The sequence below is a fragment of the Rhinolophus hipposideros genome (assembly GCF_964194185.1).
Source record: "Rhinolophus hipposideros genome assembly, chromosome: 18".
NCBI lineage: Eukaryota > Metazoa > Chordata > Mammalia > Chiroptera > Rhinolophidae > Rhinolophus > Rhinolophus hipposideros.
The window spans coordinates 33,789,652-33,804,591 of NC_138064.1; the positions used below are offsets into that span (position 1 = coordinate 33,789,652).

At 36.8% G+C, this 14,940-nt stretch overlaps 1 protein-coding gene across 6 annotated transcripts in view; it reads right to left on the reverse strand.

Annotated features, from left to right (window-relative positions):
• The window catches only part of ANKIB1 (ankyrin repeat and IBR domain containing 1), a 117,630-nt gene that overhangs the window by 84,402 nt on the left and 18,288 nt on the right, over positions 1–14,940 (reverse strand). For all 6 annotated transcript variants that reach the window (XM_081079288.1, XM_081079286.1, XM_081079287.1 and 3 more), the window contains exon 2: positions 921–1,199. In XM_081079288.1, coding sequence (XP_080935414.1) covers positions 921–1,108 — 188 coding nt within the window. In that variant the 5' untranslated portion in view covers positions 1,109–1,199. The remainder of the gene's footprint in view (positions 1–920; positions 1,200–14,940) is intronic.

Consider the following 14,940-nt stretch of genomic DNA (forward strand, 5'->3'; position numbering starts at 1 on the left):
ATTTGAACAACAATTTGTAGAAAAAGAAAAAAAAAGGTATAAAGTTTTCTGTCAAGCTCTAAAGAGCTTTGAATACTGGTTTAAGAATTATATTTCACTGTGAGCAAAGAAATGTTTCCTTTTTTCTTTCTTTCTCTCTCTCTCTCTCCCTCTCTTTCTTTCTATTGTAGACTTCCACAGTTGCAGACTTCCATAGCTGCATAATCTACTTCTAAAAAACCTAAATTTGGTTTGGAACTAATTTGTTATCCTTTGCTTCTTTCATTTTATAAGCAGGCAAATATCAAATTTAATTCCCGTGTAATTAGGTAAGAAGAATCTTCATATAAATATATTGGCTGTCACTAATGCTCAGAGATCTTTTTTTTGAAGTTTCTTAGTATTTTCAGTTTTAAGGAAAATGTTTTGCTTTTAGAAAAGTCTTTTCAAACAACTCAACGCCCATTAAAAGAAAGGAAACTTAAATCTGATCATGACTAGATAAGGCAAAGGTATATGTTTTTCAACTTAAACTAGTTAATCAGAGTTTAGAACTTTGCTGTAGAGACAGCATTCCCTGCAATTTTTTGATAGCTGACAAATACTTTTCTAGATTCGAAATGCTGAAATTAAACACTAAACTATTATCAAGAATTCATACTATGAAACATACTGAGGAGCAACATGTATTTATAGCAACAAGAATATGTGAAGCAACCTCCTTATTAAAACTTTGGGTATAATTTAGGCATAATAAAAAAGTCACACCTAATAATTTTCATTCTCAGTTTTAGAAAGTTTAATTCACTAAAATACCGTATAACATGCACATATGTATGTATGTACTTCCATAATACATATGTATGTATGTATTTCCAAAGATCAGGGTTTTTTTCCCGTTTTCACTAACTTGTTATCAATGGGTTTATAGTAATACTTACCCTAATATCCTATTCATTCCATGTCTAGCAGCATAGTGTAATGGAGTGTTGTGCTGGTAGGGCTCCCCATAAGATGTATTTGGATCAAGGGATTCTTTTAGCTGAGGATTGTTTTCGTATATTTGGCAGGCCAGGTTTTCATCACCGTTGATGAGTGCTTTACGGAATTTGGTGGTTGTATTTCCCATGTTTTGTTCTGTTTTTTTCTGACAGGCAGTGGCACTTTTTTCCTTTCCCTTTCAGCCACTTCTTGAATGCTTCTGCAACATGTTTCACATTCTAATGGAGGTAAAATGATCAAATTAAATTGGCGAACAATAACTATAAAGCAGTATCTTAAAGAAATTATCGTTATTAGGAACACTAATAAAATCTAGAAAAGTATGTCAGGGGACAAAATATATTACATTTTACTAAATTTATGTTAACATCCCCTCAAAATCTCAAATTTTTAACACTGACCAAATGAACTTCTTGTTAAACTGTAACATTCTCCTACAGAGACTATTAAGGTTTCACAGGCTGTACTTTGTACTATAAAAGTTATGTACATATACGGGCTTTTCAATTTTCCTCTTCACATGGGCAGGAAATGAGCTTGACTGGATTTTATGGTTGAATACACTTAAACCTCTGTATAAATTATGTATAAATCTGACTCAGTTAATTTGTGGGATAGTGAAAAATGTAGATTTTGCTCATAAAAGAACTCCAGAATAGATGTTCAATTACAGTAAAGAAAAAGTGAAACTGTTCAGTACTTATAAGGACATCAGCAAAAAGACTTTACAAATATAAACATATAGCTGTGTAAACATACACAACTCACTGATTAATCAGAGTCACAGCAAACTAATGAAAGTGATTATAACTGATTATACACTGCACAATGGAACCAGTGATTATTCTAAATTTAGGTCCATTAAATTTATTTTCTTCTACCATAAAGAATTCAAAACAAGGCTGAAAACATCACGTTGATGCATCGTCTGTGTGGAAAGAGGTCACGACAATGATCATATGGGCATGACTAGTGACGCAACGCGAGCTGTGGGGGACAGACTTGCAAACAATCACTGGGGTGGGAGTCGGAAATCTCGCATTTGCCTACACTAGCTGTGCAATTTTTAGCAAGGTATTTACCCTCTAAAAGACTCAGATTCCTATCTGTACAGTGAAGCTCTAGCTACAGTGTGGACGTGAAGGTGAGCGGACAGGGCGAGACATCTGCCAAGCCGGTTTAGAGACAGGTGTTAACTACCTACTTACTATATAGCAGCACGTTTTCTGGCAAACAGCTGTACTTATTAATGAGGTCACTATTGGGGTCTTTTAGGGTTCTTTGTTATTGTTTATATTACTTTAAATATGCATAGAATTTTTTGAAAATATGAATAAAGGAAAAAACCCTCATAGTCTATTCACTGGAAGATAACCACTTAGCATTTTGATAAATAACCATCCTATTTATAATGTGTCTCAATGTGTTTGTGTGCATATATAATACACTACATTTATATACATAAACTGGATCATACTAATTTTTAAATTTTTATTTAATTTTTCAAAGGGTTGCTGAATGTTTAGTCTAAAGTACTATTCCTTTATCATCTCATCTTGAATGAGGAATGAACCCCCAACACACATACTCTTTGCTTATCACAATATACGAGAGTCACTTTTGAGGTTTTTCAGCAACAGCCTAGATTTTATTTTTTTCTTTTGTTTTTCATAGAATCTAGGAACCATGTGTTTATCTCAGTGAAATAATTTGTTTTGTTGTACTGCTTTAAGCATTTTAAGGGTTTATTATTCTTAATGAGAACTCCACTTTATATTTTTATCTATAACCAAATATAAAGAATATCATGTGAGTTCTTAAGACTAGTTCCTAAGGATTTGGAAATTTCCAGTTGTTTTGGTCTTATCTTTCATCCCTAATATAGCTCAAATTATAACCATTTTCAGAGTTTTGGGTTAAATTAATAACACATTTTCTTTGATTTACATTATTCCTTTAGATAAATGTTCTATAAGAACATAATTTTTATCCAAGATATGAAAATAGAAATATCTATTAAAGAAATGATATCATGGGGTACTTATTTAAAATAACAAGATACTTTTAAAAATCAATAATACTCTAAATGTACATTAAGTATTACTATGACTCATGTTGAAAGCATAATGGCGTCTAGAAACCTTTTTGTGGTTCTCAGTTATTTTGAAGTATGTTTCATTTTTAAAATTTGAGTTCAATAAGCCTGAAAGTCACCAGGAAATGCATCATTTAAAGCAATTGTAGCTCCATTCCCTCTCAGATTTATTCTCACAAGTCCTGCCTACAAATTTGCCAGATGTGTCCTTTCATTTCTTTATAGTCACAGCTAGTACAGTCACCTGAAGTGACTGTTCTCTCTTTGTTTTTGAATCAAACTCTTAAGTACTATTTCTCCAACACCAAGATAAATCCACATATAGAGAGCTTCATGAGGAATGTGATGGATCATCAAAGAGGCAAAAAGAATTCCTTATTTTGGGCAAGTTATATAGGAAAATCTGGGCGAAGTTTCATCTGTGACTAGTAAAGCACAGCACTTTGTATCTAATGAAAAAAGCAAGAAAAATATAGCCTGTCAGTGAACACCAGAAAGCTTTCTCTAATTTCTGATTAACTTTTAATTGTGAAGGACTCTAAAACTCTTGCTTTTTGAATCCTTGTCTCTCAACTTCCCCATTCGTAGATTAATAATCTACAACAAAATTCAAGTGCACTTAAACTAATAAACTACTCCCAGAAATCTTTTACAGAAGATGACATGCTTCAGAAATAAATAACCAACTCTTAACTTATCTGTTTCCACAAGAGTAAATTATTTTAAAGTCATAATTATGGATTGAAGTTGTTGCCTTAAACAAAATAATTGGCTCCCATTCTTCATTTAACTTGAAGAAAACCCAATATTACCCTCACTCACTCACTTCATCCTTCTGCAACTTTCTGCAGGTAAGAATAACAATTTTAAATCTACAACTAAATTTACCTTTAGCCAGAAAAGAAACAAGAAGAAAGTTCATTCTAACAGTAGGTTCCAACCCCACCCCACTCCACGTTTAAATTAGAGAGGTGTGTCTCAATTCTCAAGAAAATTGAGGAAAGCTTTGTGTCCAAAGGAATACTCTAATTGTTATTGCAATAATACTTAGAGAAAAGGAGAAGATGGTTTTTAGAAAGACTCTAAGAGAACTGTCAAGGAATAAGGTAAACAAATAAAGAAATAAATGAATAATGATAAGGAAAAAAAGCCAGGAAAAGTCAATATACTCCAGCAGACAAAAAATGTGGGCAAATAATATATTAAGCTATCAGCTCTGTTCATTCACTCATTCAACAAGCATTTATTAAGCTTGGTAATTTTCATTTGTCACCATGCATTAGATTCACCCAGGGAGGTGATTTCAATTGGTCTAGGAAGGATGAGGCCAGAGTGAGAATTTTAAAAGCTACGTTATTATAACATACAAGTCAGAGTTAAGGACCATGGACTAGTTTCGAAACTATGCATTGGCAAGAATTGTGATGGTAAGGAAAAGGGTAGAGTCAGAAAGACCCATGCTGAAATTCTGTGTCTATTTTACCATGTAACTTAACTTCTTTGAATTGTTTCCTCATCTATAAACCAGCAACATTAATATCTACTTTCTTCAGCTAACAAATATAAATGAACAAATAAAAATCATTGCACCTGTGGGTTTTATATCATAGTGGGAGCAGACAGATGACCACTGTAAGGCTTTAATTTTATTCTGTTTGCAATAGGGAGCCATTACAGGTTTTTGAGGCTGATCTTTCTCTGGCTTTAGCATTTTTAGAAAAAGGCATTTAAGATTTATCCATGCTGATGCATGAATCAATTGTTCAATCCTTTCTACTGCCGAGCAACACTCCATTGCACGGATGAACCATTGTTTGTTTAACCATTCTCAGATTGAAGAACATGCTGGTTGTTCCCAGTTTTTGGCAATTGTTCAATAAAGCTATGCTAACATTTATATACAGGTTTTGTGTGAACATATGCTTTAATTTCTCTTGGGTAAATATCCAGGAGGAGAATTATTGGTGCATGTGGTAAGTTGTTTAACTTTACATAAAAAACAGTTTAATGAACTGTGTTCCATAGTAGAGGTACAAGGTCATTCCCGTCAGCCCTCTGTGAGAGTCACGGTTGCGGTTATCTTCGTAATTTTGGAATCATCAGCATTTTTTTCTTCCCCTTTTTCCGAAGCCATTCTAATGGATGTGTACTGGCATCTCACAATGGTTTTAATTTCTACTCCCCTAATGACTAATGACTTCAGCATGCTTTACTCATATGCTCACTCGCCATAAGTATCTGCTGATGTGTAAAATGTCTCTTTAGATCTTTTGCCCATTTTTTAAGATGTATTACTGCTGAATGTGAGTTCCTTGTATATTCTTTTAAAAAATTCTTTGTGAGAAATGTAACTTACAAATATTTCTTCTAGTCTGCGTAACTTCTCTTTTCATACTCTTAACAGTGTTGTTCACAAACTGAAAGTTCTAAATTTTGATGAAGTCAAATGTATCTTTTTTTTTCCTTTTATGAATAGTGCTATTGAAGTCATATGTCAAACTCTTTGCCTAACCCAGGTCACAAAGATTTTCTCCCAGAAATTTTTTAGTTCTGGGTTTTACATTTAAGTCTGTGACCCATTTTGAGTTAATTTCTAATGCATAGATTGAGGTTCATTATATTTTACGTATAGACATCCTAGAGTTCCAGCACCATTTGATGAAAAGAGTATCTTTTCTCCATGAATTGCCTTTGTACCCTTATCAAAAACCAACTGAGTAGCAAACCAAATTCAATGAAACATTAAAAGGATCATTTGCCATGATCAAGTGGGATTTTTTCCAGGGATGCAAGGATGGTTCAACATCCACATATCAACCAATGTGATACACCACATTAACAAAATAAAGGATAAAAATCATATTATCATTTCATTAAATGCAGACAAAGCATCTGACAAAATTCAACATCTATTTATGATAAAACCTCTCAACAAAGTGGGTAATAACGAGGTGCATAAATGACAAGCCCACAGGTAACATCATACTCAACTGTGAAAAGCTGAAAGCTTTCCCTCTAAGATCAGGAACAAGACAGGGACGCCCTCTCCAACCACTTTTATTCAACATGGTATTGGAAGTCCTAGCCAGAGCAAGAAAAAAAAAAAGCATCCAATTTGGAAAAGAAGAGATAAAACTGTCACTGACTGCAGATGACATGATATTATAGAGAGAAAACCTTATAGACACCACCATGAAACTGTTAGAATAAATGAATTCAGTAAAGTTGCAGGATACAAAATCAATAAGTAGAAAGCTGCATTTCTTATACACCAATAACAAACTATCAGAAAGAGAAATTAAGAAAACAATCCTACTTACAACTGCATCAAAATTAATAAAATACAATCATGCCCAGCATAATGTTTCGGTCAATGATGAACCGCATAAATGGCAGGGGTCCCGTAAGATAATGGAGTTGAAAAATTCCTATCGCCTCGTAACATCGCAGCCATCATAATGTTTTAGTGCAAAGGCTGCAAAAATCCCCAGGGCTGTGGTTGGGACAGCACACAACTTTAACCTGGGTGTGGATGGGATGACACTGAGAAGCTCCCAGACGTGGCTCCTGAGGAACTGACTGACGAGGAGTTGCTGGAACCAGAACAGGAATGCACAACTGAAGAAGAGGCCCGAGAAAAGGAAGGTGCAGGAGAAGAAAAAGAAACCGCCCCAAAATCACACTGAAGGCTTTTTTGTAGACCTCAACAAGTTCCTTAAGAAGTTTGAAAACATGGATACAACATTGAAGGGTTTTCATCAATAAAGGAATGTTCATGATAAATTAGCTGCTTACAAGCAAATCTATGACTAAAAAAGAAGAAAGAAAGAAACAGACCAAGTAACCAGCATGGACATATTTCCTAAAAGAGTGACACCTCCTTGAGAAAAGCCTTCATCAGGTCCCTCAAGATGCATTCCAGAGGGCACTGCTATCACAGGAGGTGACAGCTTCGTGCATGTCCCTGCCCTTGAAGACCTTCCCGTGGGACAAGGTGAGGAGATGGAAAGCAGTGACACTGATGACCCTGTGTAGGCCTTGGCTCGTATGTGTGTGTTTGTGTCTGTTTTTAACAAGAAAGTTTATAAAGCCAAAAAAAAAATTATTTTTAATTTCAAAATAGAAAAAATCTTACAGAATAAGAATATAAAAAAATATTTTTGCACAGCCGTATATTGTGTTTGTGTTTTAAGCTAAGTATTATTACAAAAAGAGTGCAAAAATTTAAACACATTAAAATTTTATATAGCAAAAAAGTTACAGTAAGCAAAGGTTAATTTATTGTTGAAGAGAAAAATATTTTTTTATGAATTTAGTCTATTTTTTATACATTTAGCCTAAGTCTACAGTAGTGACAGTCACGTCTGAGGCCTTCACACTCACACCCACTCACACTCACTCACACTCACACCCACGCACTCACTCACACCCACTCACACTCACTCACACTCACTGACTCTCCCAGAGCAACTTCCAGTCCTGCAAAGCTCCACGCATTGTAAGTGCCCTATACAGCTGGACCATTTTTTATACCTCATTTTTACTATACCTTTCCTATGTTTAGATACACGGATACACTGGGCTACAACTGCCTACAATCGCCAACATCCTGCACAGGTGTGCAGCCTGGGAGCAAGACTGCACTGCACAGCCTCGGTGTGTGGTAGGCTGCACCGTGCGGGTTTGCGAAAGAGCACGTCTGCACGATGACAAATCATCGAATGCCACATTTCTCCATGACGTATCCCCAATGTTAAGCAACACATGACTACTCAACTCTGTTGTTGTACTTTGAAAGCCACAGGCAATATGTAATAAATGGATGTGGTTGTGTTCCAATAATACTTCATTTACAGAAAACAGGCAGGGGGCTTTGGCCCATGGGCTGCAGTTTGCCACCCCCGATCTGATGGAAGGAGTGCAGCTCAGAACAATTTGGATTGGAACCCACATCTACTACTTCCTAGTTCTAGCACAAATCACTTAACCTCGCTGAATCTCAATTTCCTCAGCCGTAAAATAGGGATAAGGCCACTTACCCTGCAGGATTGTCATGATTATCGAGGTAAAGCAGATAATACAGTATCTGGCGCATGGCAGGGACTTAGTCAATTTTATCTCCCTTCCCCTATCAGGATCTGCAAGTCATTGGTAGTTGCTGCCTTTAAAGAATTCAATACTCATTCTTTTTAAAAGACAGTAAAACCTTAAGAAAACTGTCACCAACTCTGTTTCAGATCAGGAATGATATATAATTGGTAGTCTAGATTTTACAATTGTAAATTTAGTGTCTGACCTTTGTCAAGTTAAAAGAACTATGTATTTTTTCAACTATCTTCTGAACCAAGGTTGTTAATTCCATTTTTACTATTTTTCTAGGGCACTGTCAATATTAACAAAGGTCTGTCCTATATAATTGCATGTACAAATGCTAAGGGAAAGGGATATAGAATTGAGTAGAAAGCCAGGAGTAAGAGATAGAATTTCACATTGTGAATACATGGAAAACACACAAACACACACACCAATCTTTGGCAGAGAGCAAGAGGTCTTAGCTTAAAATGCTGCTAAAAATGAAGCATGGTTTAAGAGATTTTGGGGTTTAGTCTGCCTAATTGCATATTAAGTTGAAATCAAATGTGGCTTTACTCTTCGTGGTTTCCTGAAGTTCATGTACCCCTAGTCTCCAGGAAAACTTATGAGTATTAGAGAATACTGCATATGACAGTGATCTATGCTGGGAAAAATCTTTTAACAGAGAAAGCAACTTCCCTGTTACATGCATTCCAGAATGAGAATTACCTTCGCTCTTATTACAATATCTTACTATGGCGGCATTCAAAATAAAATGGCTACACAAACACCAAAGTACTATCATGATAGTACTAAAAAACTCTATGTGGCAATTTGTTGCCTGAGGGATCTCAGCAACTAAAGAAAAAGAGAGAATTCAATATATACATTCTGGCAGCTCTTGGATACCTTTTATATCTACACAGCTTTCATAGTGTGGAGAGGGCTGCTTCAGCTAGAAAGGGAAGAAATGAAAATAACTGCAAAGGGCAGCAGCTGACTGCCTCTTTTTGCCAAACTGGCAAATGAACACTGAAAATAGCTAGGACGAGGTCCACAAGTGGAAAACGGTCCAAACTTGGGGTGCAACTACTGTGTGAAGCATTATTCTTAATTTTCTATTTCCTATTAAAATGTAATTATCTGCAGTGATCACAGAACATAGAGCTCTCCACAAAAGTACAATTTTCAGATAGACAAAATTTTTCTTAGGCAATATTCAGCTTTTATACATTATACTTTGCAACTATTCAAAATGTTATGTGTTATACTTTACTCCCCCCCCCACACACCTAGTTTTCATACTTGGAATTCAGAATTTTATAAAGTGCTGAAAAATTAACCTTTCAGCCTGGAATGCTAGGGTGCTGTCAGCAAATAGCTTAATTTCAGCAACTCTGGCATCTCTGACTATTCAACAGTGCTTGCTGTCATAATTTTTAAAAACTGTATTGTCCTTATTACAGAAACATAAGTGAAAATGTTGAATTGGTAGTCTTTTATCTTGGCTTAGGAAGCCAAGGACTTAAAGCTGATGTCACTGAGAAAAAGATAAAATTACTTATGCCTCAAAAGCAAAACTTTGAGGCTCCCTAAACTTACATCAACTGTATATTCAATTGGAAGAAAAAAAGATAAAAATTATATACTATTTATGGAAGTTTCAAAATTTGCAATCAAATATTGTTTGAAAAGGTAATAATTAATTTTTACTCTTTGTGAGAATTAAATGCTTAAAAATTTTAAAAAGTGAACTGTGATTGGAAGTTTTGTATTTAAACTTCAGGGAACAGAACTGTTCCCTAACCTATTTCTAATAATTATGTACATTCAAATTTAGTACAAGTTTACAAAATAGTGTTAAAAGAGAACAATTCCCTTTCTCACACTAACCACAAAGAATTAATACAAAATTGCTAAACATTTTTTTCCATTATTCACATTGGAAAAGAACCTGCTCTTCCACACAGTTTTAAAGTCAGTGAAGCTACCTGGCTTTGCTATTTCCTCCATTGTGAGGTACTCATTTTAAGTTATTATTGTCATGGAGAAAAATCTAGAAGTATTATATTGTGTCAAGGTATAACACTATTTAGCTTCTAGGAACTCTCATTGTTTCTTATCCACTGTCCTGTTAACCTAAAAGAATTTATCAAGTTGAACTAAGTTTATTCAATATTACAATTTCAGCCCCATTTCTCTGAGGATGTGCTGCACTACTCCACAAAACAGAGTTAACACTGCAGACCTAAGATGGTTGTCCTTAGAAAGACCTACTGACAAGACTGGTCCTTGGCTGGTATTTGGAAATTTGGATTTAAGGAGGGCTCACTCCATTCCATAACTGACAGGCGTGTCTCACTGTATCTAAGTTGTCTGTACAAATAAATGTATAAACTAACAACTTGCTTTTCTTCTGGGAGTTTGGAATTTGGGTACATGCTTGGCAGAATGTGCCTGTGTAACCAGGCTTCAGTAAAAACCTTGGGTACTGAGTCTCTGTGTACTTCCTTTGTAGAAAACATTTCACACATATTGTCATAATTTGATGCTGGAGGAATCAGGCACATCCCGTTTGACTCTATGGGGTGAGGACTCTTAGAAACTTTTGTCTAACTTCCTCCGGACTTTGCCCCCACATGCCTTTGTTTGCTGATTTTGCTTTATATTCTTTCGCTGTAATAAACTTTGGCTGTGAATACAACTACTTGCTGCATCTTGTGAGTCCTCCAAAGAAATCACTGAACCTGGAAGTGATTTTGAGGACCACCCCCCACAACACAGTGGTGTCAGAAGTGGGATTTGCTAGACTATCCATGACTCACTAAAATACGGTGAAAGCATTGCTTGGGAAATAAAAGGATGAAGGAGTGGGAAATGATGAGCCTTTGGTGCCTGGGTAGGAGTTATCTATTATATAAAACCGCAGGTGAGCTGCTTTCCACTATGAGAAAAGGTTGCCTATGAATTTTGAAAAGGAGAGACCCATCCCCAGGAGAGCTGCTGTGCTTTTGCCTGCACTAGACAAAATGGGAGGAGGGAAGGGCGGGGGGAGAGCAGTACATCCCAGGTGATATCTTTGGCTTTTGTTCTTTCCTGAATGTTGGAGGATAAAGGGCCCAAACATTCCCAAAGGTAAACTTTGGGTAGGCCAAAAATGTTGAAAGTTTGCATTGTTCTATTCTACAAATGACAGGGGAAAAAGGTTAAATCAGTAGTCAGGGATGGAGCAAAGCGTCAGATAGGGAGAAAAATGGTGGGACAATCTTCAACAGTTTCTTTAACCGAGCTGCTGCTGCAGCAACCACAACCCCCTTGTATTCCAACACACACACACACACACACACACACACACACACACACACACACAAAATGTTAACCATGTAAATGCTAAATTTACTTCTAGGAATATTTATATAAATTTGCAATGAGAAAAAAAGGGAAATTTTTACAAAATGCTCTTTTTGTATTTTGTGGCTATTGTATCTGGATGTATGATAAAACTAATATAAAATACTATGTGCTTATAATTTCATCAATGCTAGAAGGATCATCCCAATCAGGAAAAGCTGCAAAGAAAAAAATGCAAATGGGACAAAACTTTCTTGCTTTTTGCTGCTCGTTAGCAGATGAAATTTAAAACTGTTTGAATATTAGAAACAGAGTAAGTCTCCAATAGACATGATTTCTGTCTACTGGAGCTTCTGCAGAAAAGGAGACGGCACAAAGAGAGGCAATTTCTAGATGCAGATACACTTCCACAGTTTTAAAAAGCAGTTTTTAGTTGCTAATGAGCTCTTATGAAATCAAGTTTCTGATCCTTAGAGGCAGATGATTCTTCAGCCTGATATGCGTATTTTTGAGTGGGTCAATTTAGACTCTATGATTGACAAGATAAAAGGGCTACTAAAAAAGCCCTATTTGTTACTTGAACTTGGAACACAGCTGTCTGGCCTTGTAGAGTCTCGGATTTGCAAAATACTAGCTGCTAGCTTTGTTGGAACTCTGAATTCACAGGTCCTAATTGCCTTGGCCTGACTCTAAGCTAAAACATGAAGCTGTCTGATATGAGCTGTTTCAGCCTCAGCACAAGCTCCGCTGAACTGAAAGCAGGCAGCGGCTCAATGAACAGTATTTAGACTCTGGGAGTGTTGCAGATTTAGAACACCTCTCTATGGGGCCCTAAGCTACTGAAAACATCAACGGATGCTGGCTGGATTGTCTGGGTCACATCCACATGCCTACAAGAAATGTCTTACTCTCTGATGGAACCATCTAAAATTTGGGTACCTACTGGTCAGGTCTGTATTTCCAATGCAGAGGCTAACTGCACTCCTAATTTGTAATTCCTGACCAAAGCTGCGAGTTTGAGGAGAGCATATCACAAGGTGTGTGACCCCTCTACTCACTCCTGACAGATTGGATTCTGGACTCCCTCCCTCTGGAGGATGGCTCACGGCTGTGGACTTGTGTTCAGGTTTCCAGATTAATTACAATTTATAACAATGGATTGACAGTAAGGCACTACTTCCTTCACCTTTCTCCTGGTAGACACATCATGATGAGGCATTCTGATTATTAAATATAGCTGTTCAAAATAAAGGGATTGACCTTTCCGAGGCTGCTCACTAGATAATTAGCAAGGGAAGTGATGTTCAAAAATTTTGAAAATTTTTGAATAGTTAGGATTTAACCCTGACCGATCCCTGAACATAATGTGACTTGTTGGTCAAATTACATAAAAATGTTTTTCTATGAAAATGTTTTTGTACCTTTTGTACCCAGTCCTGTGGGAAAAAAAGTCTGGGTGAGAACAGGGGATGATTGAAAAAAATGTAAAGTTATAATTGCTAAATGGGACAATGATTTTCTAACAACAGAGACAAAACAAAATCTGGCACCCGGAGAGGCATGGGAAAGGGTATTAATGATCTCTGCTTTTCAGAACTATTCTTGGAAGCGTTCTCCTCTTCCTGAAGGAACTCCCCATGCTGCCTTTCCAAGAGGCTGTGAGCGTTTTGAATTCAAACTGCCAGCTGGGCTGTATCACACCTGACAGCCCGACTAGAGCCGGCAGAGGTGGCCGAGGCTGCTGCACCTGCCGTGCAGAACGTCCTAGATGGAGTCTCACTCGGGAGGCGGGGGAACTGACGTCATGGACAAGCAAATCCGTTTGGAACTCCATATCTGCCTTCAGGCAGTCCTGAAACCAAATAATGGACTGAATTCACTGAACTGGACTGGGAACCCGAGGATGGGAGACCCCACATTGGGGGTTCTGTTATCCTGGACTGCCTGACTAATGCATGTCCTACTTGGGGTACCCTAACAAGTGTGAATTCTTCGTTTCTAGGGGCATTATGTGTGGCTTCTCTGGAATTGTACTTCTTTTGCGTGTAAACTGGATTAGAACACTTCCTTCAACCCTTAAAGACATTTAGGTCACTTTCAACTTATCAGATTTGTGCTATGTCTGAATCGATGACTTGGGCTACATAAAAAAGAAACTTAAATACAAAAACTGAAGGAGGAAGCCACCTGGCTTTCTAAAATAGATCTTTATGGTTAACGAAATGTAACCATTTAGAAGTTCAGTCTAAATTCTGAAACTCTTAAAACGAATAGGTATCAAGACGCCTAGGAGATGGACTGTGTAGAAAAGAGTTCCCAGAGCAGTCTCGAGACGGCTGTCCTTAGAAAGGCCTGCTTGCAATGGCTGGCCTTTGGCTGGTATCTGCAAGCGTGGATTTAAGGAGGGTTCACCCCATTCCATACAGACAAGAGTGGTTCAATGTGCCTAAGTTGTTTGTATAAACAATGTGGTATAAGTTAAACATTTGTTTCTCTTCTGGGAGCCTGGGATTTTGGGACCAGGCTTCAGTAAAACCCTGGGCAGCGAGTCTTCAGTGGGCTTACTTAGTGGACAACATTTCACACATGTCGTCATAATTTGATACTGGAAAAATTAGGCACATCTTGTTTGACTCCATGAGGAGAGGGCTCTTGAAAGTTTTCTCGTAGTTTCCTCTAGGAACTTTTCCCTTTGATTTTGCTCTATATCCCTTTACTGTAATGACTCAGCTGTAAATACCATTTAGTCCCGTGAGTCCTCCCAGCAAATCATCAAACCGGGGGGCTGTACTGGAGACGCCTAACACATTTATCTTACATTAGAAAAATGCTTTTAAATTGTTTCAACATTTGAAAACCAATTAATGTAATCCATTACATCAACAGAGTAAAAACACAGGTTCATATCAATAGATGCAGAAAAAGCATTTGACAAATTCCAATACCAATTCATTATAAAAATTTCAATAAACTAGGAATAGAGGGGGACTATCCCAACTTGATAAGGAACATCTACAATAAAAACCCTCCCGCTGACATCATAGTGGTGAGACACTGAAGCTTTCCCACTCAGAACACACACAAGGCAATGATGACCCTCTCACGACTCCTTTTCAGTATCATATTGGAGTTCCTAGCGAAAACTATATGACAAGAAAAGGAAATAAATGGTATACAGATTGGGAAGGACGAAATAAAACTGCCTTTGTTTGCAGATAACATGAGCATCTACATAGAAAATCCGAAGGAATGAACCAAAAAACTCTTGGAACTAATAAATGATTGTAACAAACTAGCAGAATATAAGGTCAATATACAAAAGTCGCTTTCCTATATACCAGCAATGAACTAGTAAAACTTGAAATTAAAAACACAACAGCATTTACATAACCATCCAAAAAATGAAATACTTAGGTATAAATCTGACAAAATATATACAA